The sequence below is a fragment of the Corvus cornix genome, chromosome 13 (assembly GCF_000738735.6).
Source record: "Corvus cornix cornix isolate S_Up_H32 chromosome 13, ASM73873v5, whole genome shotgun sequence".
Classification (NCBI taxonomy): domain Eukaryota; kingdom Metazoa; phylum Chordata; class Aves; order Passeriformes; family Corvidae; genus Corvus; species Corvus cornix.
This window is the reverse complement of record NC_046343.1, coordinates 15,914,303-15,933,451: the sequence shown is the minus strand read 5'-3', so window position 1 is coordinate 15,933,451 and position 19,149 is coordinate 15,914,303. Positions and strand designations below refer to the sequence as shown.

The following is a 19,149-nucleotide window of genomic DNA, read 5'->3' as shown; positions in this document are numbered from 1 at the left end:
CAGCAGTGTAAAGACAAAAGCCAGTTGGATTTTAGTTCTAATTTAATGCACATTTAGGATACATGGCTGTATCTTCCATAACTTCTCCACTATCAGGTGATGAGTGTAAAGGCATCCACTCTCCAGGCAATACTGCAAACCAATTTAATAATCAATTTCTGTTTTGAAAAAGGAGCAAGGCCAGTAAAGCTTGGTTTTAACACCTCAAAGCCTTTGCGTTGATTATTTTACTGCTAGGCTATAATAGACTTTCAAAACTCAACAGAAGAGTGTTTCACACATTCTGAATTTGAAGAAGATTGCTGCTAAGATGTTCAAAATAGAAATACTGGCACTGAAGCACCCAAACCAATAAAACCTGTTCATAAAAGCACTTCACATCAAAAGACATCGATGTGTTTTAGCTCACTTCAGATTTCAGCAGCCTTCAGTCCTTGCCTAAGACTGGAGCAAAGCTTGGTGCCAAGTCTACCTGTGATGGGAGGCTGCATCCATTCTTTGGTGTGTCCAGGCATAACACAGCCCCTTTATTGAGCCAAACAGTTTTTCCTTGGATGACTTGGCTGTGTAGGCTATTAGAGGACATGGACTTGACAGGTCACAACAGCGTTGTCTTCAGAGAGGGCTGGCAAGGAGCATGAAGCACACTGTGAATCTTCACCTTCTATTTTAAGCAATGGTGGCTAAGTCAGACTGGCAGGAAACACACACACATTTCCTTTGCTTGCCAAATACCCACAACATTACTTGGGAGGAATGTCATAGGCTGGAGCAGAGTTAGGTTTGGAAGGAACAAGGTACACATTAGCTATGTAGGCAAGGTAACAAGTCAAGTATGCATTCCCTATGTAAAAGGCTTTAGAAGGACCAAGAAAAAAGCACATTTTTCTGTCAATATTAGGATGCCAGCACACATAAACATCTGTAAGTTGTGGCCTGCAGAAAAGCAATTTCTCACTTTCTGCAAAACATCTTTACCTAATATTTTGTATATTATAAGGCCATCTCAGTAAGATCTAAATCTCTTTTGCAGAGAAGACGCCATCCCTCTGTCTGCCAGTGGCAGAGAAGTAAAAGGATTCAGGCTGCCTGATGCCAAACACCCTTTTCAACGTGCTGCCACTACATACAAAGTAGGAACCCAGATCTCAGCCAGGGCCAGAGGCTGGCTGTGTCCTTTTCTGTAGGTGTCGACCTTCTGAGAATGAATGGGTAGGTGTGTGCTGCAGTTCATGTGTTGCTAAGTTTAGGGACATTTACCTTTGCCTACAAAGCACTGCCACATATTTCTGTGACAGGAGGCTTTGCCTTGTCTCCCCACATTTAAGAATAACTGTTGTTGTCAGGTTCCAGCTGGACACAGGAATGCTGTGCAGTTTCTAGCTGTGGCATTCAGATAGTCCTTACCTCTGATAAAAGAGAGTGAGGGAGTGCCTGGGCTGATAGGACCTGATGGGTTGGTTTACATCAACATCACTTACTCAACTTCACTACAACTTTTTGCAGTTCTTCTAAAGGAGGCAGTATAGAAAAACAAATATTCATACACAGCCTTTTTGCTCCTCTCCAGAACTGCCCCACTTCATCTTTAAGAAGTAAAAGCAGCAAAAGGGAAAGGAAAAAAAACAAAGGAAAGGACACTGCTCTGTTGCAACATCAAGCCAGCGTAAGCAGTGACAGCACCCACATGAAATATTTTACCATTAATGGCTCCAATAGCAATCTTTCTGGATGATCTATGGAAGCCCTGCAATCAGAAATAGCTAAGCTTTGCTCGGCCCCATTTCAAAATCATGGTTCTCTGATGAGAAGGGAGTTGCCCTCACATGTACCATCAAATTTAGAAATCCATTTAAGCCCTTTTGATGTTATTTGAATGATTACTTCTGAAAGGTTATAAAACAAAATGCGGCTAAGCCATATTTGTTTTTTCTGCGATGTTTGGAAAGTGTAAACACTTAAATCATCAACCAAGTGCATATCATTCATATTCACCATACCTTTTAAAAGCATACTTAGCATACCGCTGAGAAAGATTACTCTGCTGACAAAAATCAAGTGTCTGGATTAATTTAAAGGAGTGCATTTCACAATCCATCATTCCAGAGTAAGAGAACAAGGAACTGCTCAGTTAAATTAAATTGTGAGTTGCTCTGGAACAAATTAAAGGAAATTAATCTCTGCACTGTGTCTAGTTCAGACGTGTAATTTGGGGCTGGTGCTATTAAAAGCCAAACAGTCTATCTGGGTTTCATAAAGACTGAATCATTTTACAACTAATATTTATTTGCACTCTTGCACAACATGAGAAGCAGCAGGATTTGTGGCTTGTAAGACGAGCTGGCAGTTTCAGGCCAGCGCTCTTCAAGGACTTTTTGAAGGAGAACAGGTGTGGGAAACCAGCCTGGGAATGGTGGGGCAGAAGCAAAGCCCTCTGAGCCAAGAGGTCAGCAAAGAGAGGATGCTCATTGCTCCCACCATGATGTGTTTGAACAGCAGGGCCTTCCCCAGGACACCTTGGTGGCCACCAGGGCAGGATTTGGTCCAAGTGGGTCAGTTCAAGGGTTCCATGTCACACCTGCCCGGCCCCAGCTGGTTCACTGGGGCCCTTCTGGGCCGGAGGGGGTTTGCCCTCTGAGAAAAGGATTCTATTTGATAACCCCAGAGCCCACATGCAGACACAGCCCAGCTCAGCAGAACAGATGATCTCCTGAGGAGACTTTACAAACAATAGAGGGAATGAAGAAACTTAATAGAAGAGTGTAATAAGGAATATACATCCATGTAAAACTGCTTGTGGTACTAGTCAGCTCTAACTTTACATGTGTTACCCACAGCCCATTTCTCTAAGTGTGTTTTTACTCTTTTCTCCCTTTTTTCCCCCCCAATCATTAAATAACCATTTACTATCTACTGCTTCCTTAATTTTCACTTTAAACTTTCAGTTTCTTTCCTCCCTGACTTTGTATAGATATATTTAATCTAAACTTTTCATAGCAGAAGAAAGAGTAGTTTGAAAAACAATATTCCAATGGGATGGAGACCCCTTTATTACCAGTTACCCTTAAAAAGGAAATCAGAATATTATCCTCATATACCTGACAGCATTCCAGGGAAAACATGAGCTTATTTAGTTTATGCTAATTTCCCTAACTAGGTCGTTTAGGCAGCAGTGGCTGTGACCAGTGGAGGAACCAGCTGAGCACTGGGAACCTGAAAGGTTTAGTGACCTGGAAGGTTTAATGGGAGAGCAAGAGTTCAGCCAGCGTGAAGCATTACAGAAATCTCAGGGCACAGAGCTCCCTTTTTCCAGGTGGTGCAGACACTGGAGGGAGAGTGGGGCTGTGCCTTTGGGCTGGAGCTGAGAGGAAACCTGCAGGAGAGCCAGCAGTGCTGCTCTGGCTTCTCTCCCTGCAGACTGACATTGTGCAACTCTTCTCCTCCGAAATGCATGCCCACAGGCTGGTGTGCTGGGACAGGCTGTGGCTCTGAGCTGAGGAGTTAGGCTGTGAGTCAGACCTCTACAGCCTCGAAGCCATGAAGCAGCAGCCACAAGCTGTGACCTGAAGCTGGTTCTGGTGCTGCCACCAGCAAACAGGTCAAGTGGATTTCATCTCTGGCAGCAACAGCTTATTCCTCTCTTGTGTCCAACCTGATGTGGTTATCCCTAGCTTGTAAATCCACACACTAATCAGCTTGGGAGTTAATATTTCCATAAATTCTGATTTCCAACATGCTCTACTTCTCCACAGCAAAAGAGGCATCTTGTTTCTTAGGTTCTACCTGCACACTCCAGAAAGGATCAAAATACAGGGGAAGGTGTTCTGAAGGTGCTCTGAAGAGCTTTGCTGAAAGGGAGAAGGCAAAGTCAGAGAGGAAATATGCACACGGTCATACAGCAGGTGAATAATTGGGCAAATCCAAATACAAAAGCTCTTACAGGACCTCACCCTTCAGGCCAGCCATCGCTGTCTCTTCTGAAATCAGAAAAAATGAGCACGGGAGATCATTTCCATCATCTTAGTGTGATTAATCCTACTCTGCTGTAACCGCTGAAATACCAACCATTTGTTTTTATACATTTGGCAAAACACCTTTTCCTTTTATTGCCTCGGCCAAATCAGCCCAATTTTTCAGGCTGATTGTGCGTTTGGCAGTAATGCACCTAAATGGCTCTGCTGCCGCAGGGCGCCGAGCACTGGCACAGGGAGATTTATAGCACTGAGCCCCAGGTAAGGATGCTCCATTTTCCTGCAGACTGATTTGTACTGTCTATTGCAGCGATTTAAGTGTTTTTTCAAAGAGCACATTTGAAGAGCTGAAATGGATACACACTGTCAGCTCGTGGCAGTTTAAGTGCAAACAGCTGCCCTGAAAGCTCTGTGCAGCACCACAAAGAGATGAGCCTCTGTGAAAGCTAGTCAATCAAAGAAGATAAATCTTTGTGTCAGTTCCAATTATTGAGATACTCCAGTTAACTCAGGGAATCACAGACATTAGACTGGCTTTAAATGCCCACGTGGCTGAGACTATACCATTGCTCCTGAGAGGTAATTTCACTGTCTGACAGATCAAGAGGCTTTTCTCAGCTAGTTAATTCCAATTAAGTTTTTCCTCTCAATTTCATCCTACTATCCATTATCCTCAGTCAGCTACCCTTCACAATTCCTCTCCTGCCATGCTGCTCATGCCAAGACTTCTGGAAATAGTGACATTATTACAAGTACCTGGTGATGACACCCATGAGGCCTCCTAGTGCCTCCCAGGCCTCAGAAAAAAGATGGTTTCTGTCTTAAACAGCTCTTTCCAGCTTCTACAGCCTTTAAATAAAGCTCTACACTTTAATTTAGATACGTCAGTAACCTCCCCTCCTTGTGCTTTGCCTCTTGTCCTCTGATAAACTTTTTCTCCTGGCTCCCCTGACTTCAGGCAGCTATCCAAGTGTAAAGGACGTGTTTAGATGGTGTAGGACTAGAAAAGAGATGCTGCTGCAGAATTACCTCCTGATATTTTTCTAGAAGTCCACAAGCACCGGTGTCCTGGAAGATGTCGTCAGAATAGATAACAAAACACAAAACGTTACACTGCTGCCTCATGAACTTTATATAAAGCGAAATTATAGGGGATTCCAGCAAATAATTCCTTTCCTTCCTCCTCCAAAAATGGGAATGTCTGTACGCTTCAAAGTGGATGGGATTCATCAGTGTCTTGTCTCTGGTATCAAAAGAGGCTGGTCACACAGCACAGCTCCCCTTCCCTTAACCACATTGCTGTCCCTCTCACACGCTCAGGAAGACAAATGGAATTAAACAATCTGTAAACATATTCCTCCAGCTCAGGAAGGTCAAGGGGTTTGCAAGTTTATTTCAAGAAACAAGAGGAATTTAGCCCTTTATTCAACACAGCAGTGAGTATCAAAGGATGGCGAGGTCCTCTGAGGAAGCAGGTCCCCTTACCCGAGGCAGGGGTGCCAGGGATAAAGTGTGTGCATGGTCAGGTCAAGGTTGGAACTCCAGCCTAGATTTACACCAGTGTAAAGGAAAGCATTCCCCAGCCCAGTATTTACATTATTCAGGCCAAGGAAAAAATGTAGTGGCAGCTGTGAACAGCCCTGATGGGAGGACCTTCATGCAGGGGTTTGGTTTGTTGTTGCAGCTGACTCTCTGCATCTCCTTTATCTTTTTTTTTCCCCCCTCCTTTCAGAGATGTTTGACCTTAAATGCAAAAGGATAACGTGGGTCAGGAGGAGTGTTTGTTATGTATGAGTTATTTTCTTTCATGTTAGCAAAATCCTTTTGTAAAAGTTGGCAGAAGTCCCTGTTACAGCTAAATTTTGGACCCATGGGTGATCTGGAATTTAAGATTATTTATGTCTCAGTATAAAAAAAGCAGTGGAAAGGAAGCAAATTCAAAGAAAATAATCAGAACACAGCTGAAGCCTGTAGCTTTACTTGTTTAAAGCATTCAAGTCTATCACTGCCCTCCTCTTCACTGACGTTGGGTGACTGTTTCAGTGGTTTGAGGCTTGTGTGTAGAAGTTGGAGCATTTGTAGAAACGACACATCACACTGCTTCAGTGTTGTTTCACAAGGCAAGGAGCATGAAGCACTTTACAGATTCAAAGAACGAACTTGCACAGCAGAGCTCCTGTGTACAGGTGTGCTGACATCATTACCTGCAACTCATGTTGCAGTTTACCTTTGCACTACAGGTACAGAGAGGAACAGCAAGTGGGGAGCAAATCCTGCTGCTGCTGTCACTCCCATCTCCTGTCCATGGCTTTCACTGGGCTGGGGTGACAGGCAGAGACTCTGCAGTCCTCACTCACTCTGGTGCGTGGTTCCTCAACAAACCACCTCTGGCTCCAGGGAGCTGTTTGCACTGTAAAAAGGAACTGCTGAGGGTGAACCAGAGCTGAAGTTCAGCCCTGGTCTGCCAGTGCTGTCCAGGCCGGGGTTATTGCAGGGAAGATCATTCCTGAAGGGTGGGGCTCTAAAGAACATTTTTAGGACAGGGTTATTTTTTATGTGCTTATTCCCAGAATGGTCCCGGGGTAAATCCATACTGGCCGTTTTTCCAAGTCTCATTTACTCTTAATCAACATAAAACCAAGGCAAAAGTTCTTAAAATATTCAGAAAGCAGCTTTGCCTCTTGAGCATGTTATTTCACAGCCATCTTCCAACAAAGGTAAAGGGAAAACCACAGTTGTTCCCCATACAAACATGCAAAAAGACAACTCTCAAAACCTTGTACCATCAGCCAGGGGACAACCCCAGTGACAGGATAGGCTCTGTCCACGCTTCTCCTTTGGCTGCTCATTGTTCCAGCAGACCTCTCTGCAAAGACACCATTCCTTGATTCCACCCCTCCCGTGCACGGAACAAGGAAGACAGCAGCACCCCACAGCCCCTCCAAATCGTGCCCCAGTAGCCAGGGGTAGCTGTTACTAGTCGGCTTGAGGCTGAGCAGACCTGTCTTAGTTTTGAAGAACACATTTGAATGCACAGCAGTTTTCACTTTGAGGCGTCCTCCCCCTCCACACGAGCAGATATTAAATATGTGCATATTTAATGCTCTGCCAGCCCTGCAGCCATCAGGTTGGATCAGCAAGGGGAACTCGCCTGAGTAATTCAGGTGTCTGCGGAATGTCAGAGCCTGCAGGTACAGCTAGGGTGACATTTTCAGAAGTATCTACATTTCTTAGGCTCTTCAAGCTCCATTGAAACTTGCTTGAGGTGAATTTGAATGGAACACAGGCCCCCAGATCTCTTTTGTATTTTAGGATAGTTTCTATCCTTAAATTTTGCAATAAATAACATGTAGACACTGCTTGGAAGGATGGGAGCAGAGTAGTTTAGCATGATCACGGTCATAAATGAACAAAATTACTTTGAATATTGAAAGTATATTTAATGTGGTGCTCAAGGTCACACAGCACATCAATGGGCAAAACTGAACCAAAGCCCTGAGGGTATATTACTTGCAATCAGATGCAGGAGTAATTGAGTAATTGCACAGACTTAGCAGCAGCATTACATCAACATAACATATGGCTAGAAAGGGGCTTGGGGAGCTTCTGTGATCTGCTGAAGGGGAGAGAGAGTCAAGAGCAGGGAGGACATTAGATTTGAACAGCTAATATCACACAGGTAACCTGGCACGGGGAAGTCTGCTGCTATTTATACTCCATAAAAATTCTGATTTTAGTGCCTTAGTTTTCAGTATATCCACTGCTGGAAACATGGGGAGTTCTCCACTTGAAGGACACATCTTGCTGACTGTTGGCACTGTGTTGGGAGACCCTGAGGTGAAAGACACCCAGTGACTTGGCTCTGGCACCTGCTGGGTAGGTGTGTCCCTGCGCCTGGCAGTGAGAACCTGCCCCTTGGCTGCTGATCTTCCCCACCAGCTGCTGGCCCAGCAGCCTCTTTATGAGCCCTACCTGGCAACCACTTGCCGCTCATTCAGCTGTCAAAATTATATTTATGCTAGTGCAGTATTTCCTGTTTCTTAATTTGGATGGTTCCCTCAGTCATTTTTCCACTAAAATGCTCAAGCATTTTTTGAAAACATCTAAACAGGAAGAGACCTGACCTCTCCTCCCTGAACATAGTGTGCTCCCTTCTCCTGGCAGCAGCAGATCGCTCCTGTGCCAGCTGCTGCAGCGACTCCAGGACAAGCTGAGGGTGGGTGCCATACCTTGGGATGCACATGGGCTCTGCTTGTGTGCACTCCTGGTGTCAGAGACTGAAATATTACAGTCTATGACTTAAACATTTTCTTAAGGGACTTTTAAAACTGTGTTAAAAAAGCTGCAAAGAAGACTACCAAACCCTGAATGGGGCCCTGACTGAGGCGTTACACCACTCGCTGATGGAGATAAGATGAAGTAACAACTCAGGGCTGGGGACATTGACAGAGCACAAGCTTAACACCTCCAAGGTGGAGACCACAGTCCCAGGGCTACCAGGTGCCAGGCTCGAACAGACCCCCTGCACCAAAGGGTGGAGGGAGGACAGGCTTTGGGTATCTTGGAAACGCCTCTGGTCAGAGATGCAGTGACTGCCCATCCTCCACTGTGCAGAGGAGCTTGTCTGAGGGGTCCTCACCGGGAGGGGGAAGCTTATCCACAGCAGAAGGGGGTGACATGACCCATCACAGGGGCCCCCCTCAAAGGGGTCCCCAGGCCCTGCACAGAGCACCAGAGTTGATGGAACAGACCCTCAGTGTTGCAAGGGACAGTGTCAAGCTAGCCCCTGCAAGAGGAGGCACGTGGGCGTTCCCACCTGGCCCAAAGTGTCTATTAATCCACGGGATTCTGTACTCTTTGGCGTGGCGTGTGTTGTGGCGGTGTGGTGGCGTGTGGTGGCGTGGCCATGGCAGCAACAGGGGACCCTCACCACCAGCACACCAGATGGAGGGGAGCAACAAGACATCATTGGGATCCTCAGATGGGTGATACGCTTCCACCTAACCCCTGTCACCTCTCCCTGTTCCCCCACCCCCCACTCACACTTCTTTTTTCCATTTTCTTTCTTTTCTTTTCCTTCCTTCCTTCCTTCCTTCCTTCCTTCCTTCCTTCCTTCCTTCCTTCCTTCCTTCCTTCCTTCCTTCCTTCCTTCTCTCTTCCCCTCTTTTTTTGCCTCTCTACTATTAAATAAAATACATCAATTTTTTTGGCATCAACATCTAACCTCGTTTGGTTTTAATCTCGTTTCTGGGAATATTTTGAACCTTCTAAGTTCTTTCCAGTTTATGCACAGAGACTTAGCTTGCTTTGCTTTTCTGAGTTTAAACTGGATCGTAACACATGGGTTGCCTTGAAAAGCTCAGCAGTCTTGGGATCCCAGGCAAAGTCCTTCCTATTCACACCCAGCTGGCCCCCTCATTCCAGCTCACTTCCCTGCCTGACTGTGCAGATGGATCCCAGGTTCTAGTCAGCTGGCTGTCCCCAGAAAGGGAAAATGCCCATTGACACAAATGGTTTGATGGTGAGCCAGATACTTCAGGCAGACTTTGGGCAGCTCTTCTCCTGTGCACTTTCCTTGGGAACAGAATGGTTTGAGGAGTTTTCCCAGCTGGAAAGCTGCAGGGTGTGGGGCATCCATCATCACTGCCCCTCACCTGGGAAGGTGCAGCCACTGGGGCAGAGCCTTTGCAATCCCTGCCCTCCAACTGCTTTCTGCAAAGGCCCCAGGGAGGAATTTCTCTTTCCCTGAGCTGGACAAGCTCTACACCCCAGGATCCAGGTCTGTGCTTGCACTCCCTTGCTGTTGGGACACTGGATGCAGCAGGTGCATCCAGCCCAGCCCAGCCCCACTGCAGGACCCACAGACACTCGTGGGGTGCTGGGATGGGGGCCCAAGGGCACTGCCCACTGCAGGCTCCAGCTCCTCTCCTTGGGAGAGCAGTGCTGCCCTCAACAGACATCAGACACCAGGGATTTAGACAGACAAACTCCCTGCACATGACTAGGATGTTAAGGAGTTGGGCAGCTCTGAGGCAGAGCCCAGAAGCAATGAGGAGGCACTTTCCTTACTGCTGGCAGTGCAGAGTTCCCTGGAACCAGCAGATCCCAGCTCTGGGCCACTGCACTCAGCCATGGGGAACGCAGCATGAGTCTGTGCTGCATTCCCAGCCAACAGGGGAGTGGGATAAATGGGAAAAAGTTGGTTCTGCCTTCAGGAGGTGGAGAAGCGAATGCATTTCATTTCCAGGAGCACCCACACATCCCCAGGGAAGGAGAGAAGCAGTGCCAAAACCTCTGTCAAACCCTCTGGCTGCGAGCACGGATGAGCTGTGGGATAGTGAGGGACCTGCCCTATGGCCCCAGTGCAGGGTCCTCCCCAGAGCTGGGCTAACAGCCATGCTGCCTTGCATGGGTTTAATGGCCAGGCTCCAAATCAGCTCTTTGGCTGGTGCAAATCAAAAGCTGACACACCTGAGGGTGACAGGACAGAAAAAAAGTGAAAAAAACCCAACAAGTGAAAGGAAACTCAGGGCCCTGCATGTGTCTGTGCCCACATATTGCTCCTGCAGAGCTCTTGGGCAGTTGCCTCCCAGCACACCCTTATCTGCACTCTCCTCCAGAAGCCCTCAGTGTCTGGAAATCACATTCAATGCATACAGTGGGACATATTTAACATACTAGTGTGTGGCCTTGCAGCAGTTTGGTCATGTTGCAGAATTTAACTGAGATTGGCAATAACTGCAGAAAATTAGATTTATGTTAATTTTTTTAATGTTGGGTGTTTTTCTCAAAAAGTTGTTGTTCCAAGGCCCGGCACTATCCTACAGCAGTGAATCTGTAATGCCACCCTCTTATGCCACACGTACCTCCAGGAAGGAGCACTCTGGGGTGTCTTTGGGGCTTGGGCAGGTGGCCTCACCTGGCGCTGGCTGCTTGGAGCAGGAGCCAGCTTGTGGTGATGCTTTTATGGAATACTGTGAGGCTACACCACTTCCCCAGAGCTGGAACTGGGCTCCAGCCCTGCAGCACAGCAAATCTTTCTTCTCCGGGAGAGCACCTGGCTCTGCTCAAGCACTTTCTGCTGCGATGGCTACTGCTGGTGGGTGGCAATGACAGTGTGGTCAGCTCTCATTCTCTGAGGAAAGAGCAGCACATGGGGTATTTCGGGAGACTCCTGATATTAAGGCACAGTCATTAATTGTGACTAAGTAAGATTTGTAGATGTTCTGGATTGGTGCCAGGGAAGGGGGGAAAGGCAATCCCAGACAAAGGAAAGCAATAATGTGTTATTGGTCAGGAAGATTCATGTGGTGAAAATTAATAGCAGCGAGTGGCCTGCAGGGATAACCCATCCATCTTGTCTGTGGCAGGGAGCACACACAGCTCGCTGCCTGGGCAGCACAGTGTCTGGCAGCCAGGTCACCAGCTGCTATTTACATTTCTCCAGGTTCAGGGGTACAGGCAGTGGCTCCCCCTGCACACACGGAGCACAGCTCTGCTTCCCGTCACTGCACATCTGAGTCCCCCCAACGTCCCGTACACAAGGAGCAGCGAGGGAGCACCGGGCTCCTGGGGAGCTGCTCTCCAGGCTGGGCCAGCGTCCAAGGCACAACATCCCTGCTCAAGCTGGGCAGACCCTGATCTCAAGATCAGAGATACCACAGAACACAAGGAAGGAATCCCACTGTACACCCCTGGCTGTGTCGTTTGTTCAGTCTTAGACTGGCAAAGCCATGCTTGATTTTGGTGGCGAATGAAAGCCACAGCGTGATGCCATCATTAATTCAACAGCTACACTTTGCCCAAGAACTGCCAGGGTGCAGCACGTGGGGTGGCCTCGCCACTCTGGGTCTGTACATAAACCACTTCAAACAGGAGGCTTTAAATGCTGTCATTGCTGTAGTTATTCAGCAAATGCTTCTCACTCTAATATACTCCTAGCCTTTTAATAACATACCAAGTTTTTTATAGATCTGTAACAAGTTCAGAGGATGACTTGCCTATCCCATCACCAGCCTGCCCAAAGCTGACCACGTACGTATTCTACCCCTGCTCAGCACAATGCTCAATGGAAAAACACACAAAATTAATGTTCCCTGTGCTACCCAGCTAACTAAAGATTCAGCTTGGATGGGAGAGGAAGTGCAGGGTCCGGCATGGTTTCCTGTGTGCCTATAAATATCCATTTGGGATGGTTTAGGGAGAGGTCAGCCCCAGGCAGCTGTACGAGTGCTGGCCGCTACTTGCCTTGAGCTGGTGGAGTGGCAGAACTTGTCCGCCTTGGAGCAAGAGCTTTGGGACACAGACCATGAGCTCCTGCTACCTCACTGATGTTAATGAGGGCTCAACATTGGCTGCAGTGGGAGCAGGGCCACTGGGTGCCTGCCAGGGCAGGGGTCCCACCAAGGTCACCCCCCTGGGCTGGCACCATTTGAACCTCTCCAGTCACCTGTTGGTCTCTCAGACTTTGCTGAGTGGCACATGAAAGCTAGAAATGTTTCCAAAATGCTCTAGAAGACAAGAACAGACAGAAAGATGCTATTCGTGTGCTTTGGTCCAACAAAGGGACCTTAGAGAGCAGTTTTGTCCTGCTCAGGGTGGGTTGGTTGGGGGTCCCCAGCACAAGTGGCACTCCTGGTCCCCGCAAACCCAAGCACACTGTGACATCTAGTGGTAAGTTACCCCAGAGCCCAGGGAGAGCCGTGTCTGACAGGCCTTTCCCACAGCTCCTGGACAGCCAGCCCAGACTGGTTTGCTTTGTGACATGCTCTTGAGGTGCCTCTGTACACCCAAACCTTTATTTACATGTAACAGAGAGTGTTGCACGTGTGTGAGTATGGGTGAGAGGACGTATGACAGCTCGTTGCTCAGGCCGAGGTGTGCAGGTGACAGGGACCATATTTTGTGTGCAGCTTGGGCCATATTTGGCATGGCTTTCAACCAGTGTCCCCCAGCAGTGACCAGTGCTGGTGTTTGACCAGCTCAGGTGGCCTTGCCAACACTTCCCAGAAGCCAGGGGAACACAGCCTTTGTACAACCAGAGAGGTGGAGCAGCAGACACCGCACCCTGTACCCTTCCTGCACATTCACCTCCACCTCCTCCCCCTCCTTTGGCAAGGTTTATTTAATATTTCACCCTTTTTTTCAGACTCCATTCAATCTCATGCACCACCATCAGTGACACATTCCATATTAGCTGAATAATGATACAGAAATTAAATCAATAGGCTTTTTCTAGCAAATAGAAAGGCCCCATCATGCACGTCTGGGCAGCATGAGTCAGGGATGTCATCTGATTACTGGGCTGCTCTGTGAAAGAAGGGACAAACAGATACCAAATATGGGGAGTAAAACTGAAAAAAAAAGGTCACATTTCAAGAAGATCCTCATTCCTGTGTGAGAGATCAGAACTGGGCAGCAAAGTGGAAGCTGCTGTGCAGCACATGAGCACTGGCCTCTTCACACAAGCACCCTCTGCACACCCACCACAGGCCTGCCCCCCACAAATCCCCTGCTCCTGGAGGACGATGGAAACAACAGCAAAGTCTGCAGTGTCAGAGCCCTGGGAAGCTGAAGCCAGGGTGGGCAGCACCCACCCTGCTTCAGGTACTTTGGGTCTCTGAAGCAGGCTGAGACCCACAAGTGGTGCCCAGGCTCCAGTGCCAGGAGATGTCAGCCACCACAATGAAACCCCCCGAGCTGTCAGCAGGGCCTCTCCTTTGTATCTGCCTTTCATAAAGTTTTGTTTAATGCACAAAATGGTTACGTATTCTATATGATTTATTCACCAGAGAAGCCAAGTTCCCTTCCCACACAAGCATTCCTTCCAACAGCTCCAGGTCCTGCCTTTTCCCAGGAGCACTGAAGGAAGCAGGATGAGGTGGAGGAGGGATGGGAACAGCAGGCAGTGTGTGTGCTCAGCCCCGTGCTGCACAAGGCTTGCTGGACCATTTTTTGGCAAGTGTCAGATTTTTTGGAGGGCCAGGTTTTTGGCAGGTGTCAGATAACGTTAACCCTGGAAGTGTGAACCCTGGAAATGGTGAACTCAGAAGCTGGAACAGCAAATTTATGCCAAAAAGAACAGCAATCCCCACAAAAACACTCCCAGAAACACCTCCCCCCTTTCTTAACAGCTCTCTGACCACAGGGTGAGAGCTGGGGACAGGGGGGACCCTTGCTGCCAGCCAGAAGGGCTGGCCCCAGCAGCCCCACTGACCCTCTGCTGCACCCCAGCAGTTTCCTCACCACTGCACAGCCCGTGGGTACTGCTGGGACCTGGGTGGTCCTGCTGCCCACGTCAAGCTGGGTTTCATGCCTGGCATTCCTACTGGCTCTGCCAGTAGCTGTCACCAGGGAATGGGCCCACAGGAGAGCAGGAGCATGGTGGCTTCTCCCTGCCCAGTGCCCCCGAGGCACAGCAGGCATGGGTAAAGGAGGGTCCTTCCCTGGGGCTTGACCCCTTCTGCCCTCCAGCCAGCACCCCTCTGGTCACTTCCCACAGTGGTCATTGCATCAGCACTCCAGGGCATAATGCTCTTATGGTGAATCCCTGGCAACACAACCCATTCCTGTCTCATGACTCTTAGCTTACGTCAACAATTTATTAATTTCCAAAACACAAGTAATTTTCTACCTTAAAAAGTACACCTTTACTACTGCCTGGGAGACCTGTGTGTACCAACAGATGGATGTTCACCCCTGGCCTGAAATGCAGCAAACTAATTGTGTTTCTCCCCAGTTCTCGTGCTCGGCACATTGCCAGGGTGATGCAGAGCAATGAGAAATAAATTGACTCGAAACTTGGCCAGGGAGCATCAGCAAACAGAGGTTTGAAAACTCAGCTTGATTTATTTTATAGAGAGGCAAAGGACAAGAAATGCAGTACTATTCCCAGTTGTGGTCCTGGCAAACAGTCCTCCAAGATCCATGTGAGAACAGAGCTGCTGGTGAGGCTGGGCAGCCACGGCCCCAGGGTCTGTCTGACAGGGGAGCATCGCTGGGAAGGGACAACATGACACTAATTCCGTTTCTGAAAACATTCACTGCAACCCTTGCCTCTCCTGCCCAGAGAATAGACAGTGTTTTACATGAAGCAATAAAATAAAGGCCACCTTCTGACATGCAGATGCTTAATACCCTCCTACAGAGCTGTTGGAGTTGCTGTAGGATTGTTTTGGCATTACAAAGCAAACCTTTGGCAAAGTCAGGAGCTGGGGCTGGCCAACTGATGGCCAGAGAAATGCCAGGACTGCCCCAGCATGGGGCTCCAGCTCCCATGGGCTGAGGGGTGCTGTCAAGGAACTCCAGCCCTGGCAAAGGGACCTGGGCGCAGCAGAGCAAGGCAAGAGAGGAACCGAGGGGCTGAGCCAGCTGAGCCAGAAACCACCCTGGGGGACACGAGTAGGACGTGGGAGCACAACTGAGCCCAGAGGCCTGGAGCATCAGCACTGCCCTCTCCAGCCCCTGCTCATGCTGGGTGACAGGCAGCCACACACTGCTGCAGGCTCAGGCACACCCCTCAAAGGCCCCTCTCGCCTCCTTTCCTCTCAGAAAACAGATCACTTTTGCTATTGCTTTTCAGGAAAAGGCATTATTGCTCAGGGTGACCTCCTCTGATGCTGGAGGTCTGACATGCTGTCCCACAGAGAGTGTCCCCACTGCTGCTGTTTTCCCAGCTCTGCCACCCCACTCGGTCTCTATGGGAAAGCCGTTCCCTGCCCTGGCTGTGCCCACACTGCAGGGACAAGACTCCTGTGGGAGCACTAAGGGTCCTGCTGATCCCTGGGGAGCAGCAGGGCTGGAGCCAGTTGGGGGGCAGCAGGAGGGGTGGCTGCTCCCCTCGAGAGGACAAACCTCGGCCAGGCAGGGACCTTCTGCCACACTGCCTCTCTCCAGGGACAGCTGTGCTGTACCACTGAATGCCCACTGCGGGACTTGCAGATGCTGAAGTGTTGGATCTCAAAATTTCTAGTAACTAATTTTTTTCTTCCAAATTCTAAACATAATATATCACGGAAACACTTTTCTGTTTTCTGTTAAGTGAGCCCAAATAGAAGCAGCACATCCCAGGAGGGAACAGCCAGACCCACACCTTTGCTGTCCCTCCCCAGTTCATGCCTTGTTTTCTGGCTAATTGCATTATAATTTAATTGCTGGTTTAAAGACCTTAAAGAAATACAGTAACCAAGGAAAGAAAACAAACCTCCTCCTACCTTCCATGGGGAGATGGAACTGCAGCGGGTCACTGCCCTGTGCAGAAGTTACTCCTGTGTCCCCGCAAGCAAGCAAGTCCTGCAAGCAACCAACCCCATCTGCTCGGCTTTAAGCAGGACGGCTGAGATCCCACCCAGGACGGGGTGGAGAATCCTCCCTGGGAAAGAGCAGCTCGGTCACAGCTCCTTCCAGCCGCTCTGCGCATCCCGGCGGGGCTCTGACACGCCGCTTCCTTTCTCTCCCCCTCGGTATTCAGCAGCAGCCTCGTCGACAGCCATCTCACATCAGCATCTGCAGCTGAGCCTGCCACAGGGATCGTGTTTGGCAGTGCCAAAGGTGTGGGTGGCATGGGTCCCACCAAGGAATACTGGCAGGATAAATACAGGATACACACAGTTTAAATCTGCTGCAGGATGGAGAGGAATGGAGCCCACAGAGGTACTCGAAGCACTACGGTTACATCAGGGAGAAATCCTCGATGAGCTGGAGCACGGCCCAGCAGAGTGAGCTCAGTGCAAAGCACACTGCTGAGTGCTACAATGCGGACACCACCCTGACCCTGCTGCACTTTTGCCAGAGGCGATGGGAAAAGCATGTGAAATCCAGTGCTTTTGCACCAGAACTGTTTAAGACTGAAACGCTTTTGCACAGCAAAGGTTGTTTTCTTTAAAACAATGTCGCTATGGAATTCATTCTGTCTGGAGAAGAGGCAGCTGAGCATGGTTTGAATTTCCCTCGCAGTGAACAGTCCGTAGGGTGATGTGGCTGGGCCCTGCCACACCAGGCAGGGGGTGCATGGAAGGCAGCACCCACCTTCATGCCAGCTCACCCAAGTGCTCAGTGGCTTGGAGTTCCCTTGGGTTGTAGGCAGGTAGAGGATGCCAGTGGTGTGTTTGGGCCTTAAGGTGTTTATTGCCCATCACATGAACTCACTCAGCTCTGAACCAATTCCCTCTTTGTCTGTGACTGAACTGCCCAGCACCAGGCAGCTCCCACAGCCCAGCCCTGGCTCCCACTGCCACAGCTCCCATACACATCTCTACATTACAGCTGAGAGATGGGGATGGAGAAGGCAGATAGGGTACAACTGCCTAGACCACAGCAGAGACCACAGCTGTCATTGCTACAAGATCAGTGCTGAGCCCTGGTCTGTGTTTTCAGCACTCACAGCACACAGAGGACTCCTGACAGGGCACTGGTGCTCTTTGCAGACTCACTCTATGCCACACAGCCTCACACCAGCTAACAAGGTTAAACACTAATGAAGCAAAACATAAGAATATTCCAGGTCTTAATGCCTACAAAACATATGAATCAAACTGAAATTTTGCTACCCCGATGAGATTTCTGGTTGGAACACGCTTCTGTGTCATTGGAGGGGGACATTCAGACTTGGGTCATGGTGGCTCTCACCAGGGTGTGGTTAGGATAGTCACATCCCTTAACGAGGTACATGGGTGTGGTGAGAACAGAAATTAGCTTCTGATGCCTTCTGAAATAGGATGTCTGAAGGAATAGGCTTTTCTGACTTCCTTTCCCAGAGGATATAGAGACACAAGCCTCACACAGGGCACCCTCAGCAAAGAGGCCCAGCAGACGGTGTCACCCCAGCTGACCAGGATGGCAGTGCCTGGAGAAGCCAGCACTCTGCAGGACCTGCACCCCCAAACCCAGCACATGCAATTGTTGTACAGAAAAGACAAGAATTCCTCATCAAAAGGGGAGCACAAAGCCCTGGGCTTTTGTCACATCTCGTGCACTTGCACACCATGAACACTGATCTGAGGAGACCTGGCACCGCTGGCTCAGCAGGGCCAGGGCAGCAGGACGCCAGTGCTGTGGCTGATGTGCCACCTCCCTTTCCAGCCAGCCCCCACTCGTGCAGCGCCGGAGGGAACCATCCTGTGGCTCTGTGCCTCCATGTGACGCCCGCTCCCCGGAGGCTGCCTGACCCCAGCTTCCTTCCCAGCCTCTCTGAACTCCCAGGCCCTCTGAGGAGCAGCACCGCAGTATTTTTAGCCTGTTTACAAAGGCAGAGCAGTACATTTGTGTGCAGCTTGCAGCAAGCAAGCACAAGCCATGCAGGCAGTGGGGCAGCTGGCAGCCATCTGGGCAGCAATGTGGAGGTGGTTGGCCAGGGCAAATGATTGCTTCAGAGATGGAAAGAGAACCAGAAGGAGCACCAGGAAAACATGACCATTTTGTCTTTCCTTTAATAAGCACTTGATAAATTTCCTTTAATAAAAATTAAGTATATTTTAAAGCCCTTCTTCTGGGGCTCCTTCAAGTGCTGAGAATTTCAGCACCCACCCAAGTTGCAGCCCAGTGCAGAAGCACTACAGGCTCCTACTGCTCTCCTCTGTCATTGCTGGACACCACGTGGCCAGAAGGAATCACAGAGACCCAGCAGCTGGATCTATTATGCAGTCTGCAGTGGAAGCATTATCCACGTTACCAGTTTCTTTCCTGAACTGTGATGTTTGAGCTGGGGACAGCAGTCCAGGAGCAATGGGATCAGTTGTTGTCGAAAAAGTAGCCAACCTTTGCCAGCTCCTCTGGGAAGTCACCTGGAGCTGGTGCACACAAATCATACCAGCAACTGGGTGTGCTGTCACCTCACAGAGTCCGTGGCAAACCAAGAAGCAGCTGTATTACAGCTCTTGCACCTGGTGCAGGGTGACAAAAACCAGCCACTACTCTGTCCCTTGTACTTATGAAGATATGTCCGCACTGCTTTCTCACAGCCCAGCCCAAAAGGCTCCCTGATGGTGCTGAGCCTTATTCACACCACCTGGAGGGAAGAGCTGCAATTTCAGCTCTGGCTGTTGTTTTGCTGGAGAAAGAGACCATCCACCTGGCAGAACTTGTGTTACTCAGCACCTCAGTAACAGCCATGCCTGACACTCCTCCTGACCAACACATCCTGTCCCAGTATGTGATGAAACCCCCACTGCTTCCAGTGGAT

General features: G+C 49.2%; 1 protein-coding gene across 2 annotated transcripts in view; it reads right to left on the bottom strand.

Annotated features, from left to right (window-relative positions):
• LOC104693535 (rho GTPase-activating protein 7-like) overlaps window positions 1–16,415 on the bottom strand; it is a 52,996-nt gene extending 36,581 nt beyond the window's left edge. The window contains exon 1 of one of the 2 annotated variants that reach the window (XM_010406225.4): window positions 16,184–16,415. In XM_010406225.4, the coding sequence (XP_010404527.3) occupies window positions 16,184–16,190 (7 nt within the window). In that variant the 5' untranslated portion in view covers window positions 16,191–16,415. The remainder of the gene's footprint in view (window positions 1–16,183) is intronic. The other variant, XM_010406229.4, reaches the window with a different exon arrangement.
• Window positions 16,416–19,149: the final 2,734 nt, after the last annotated feature.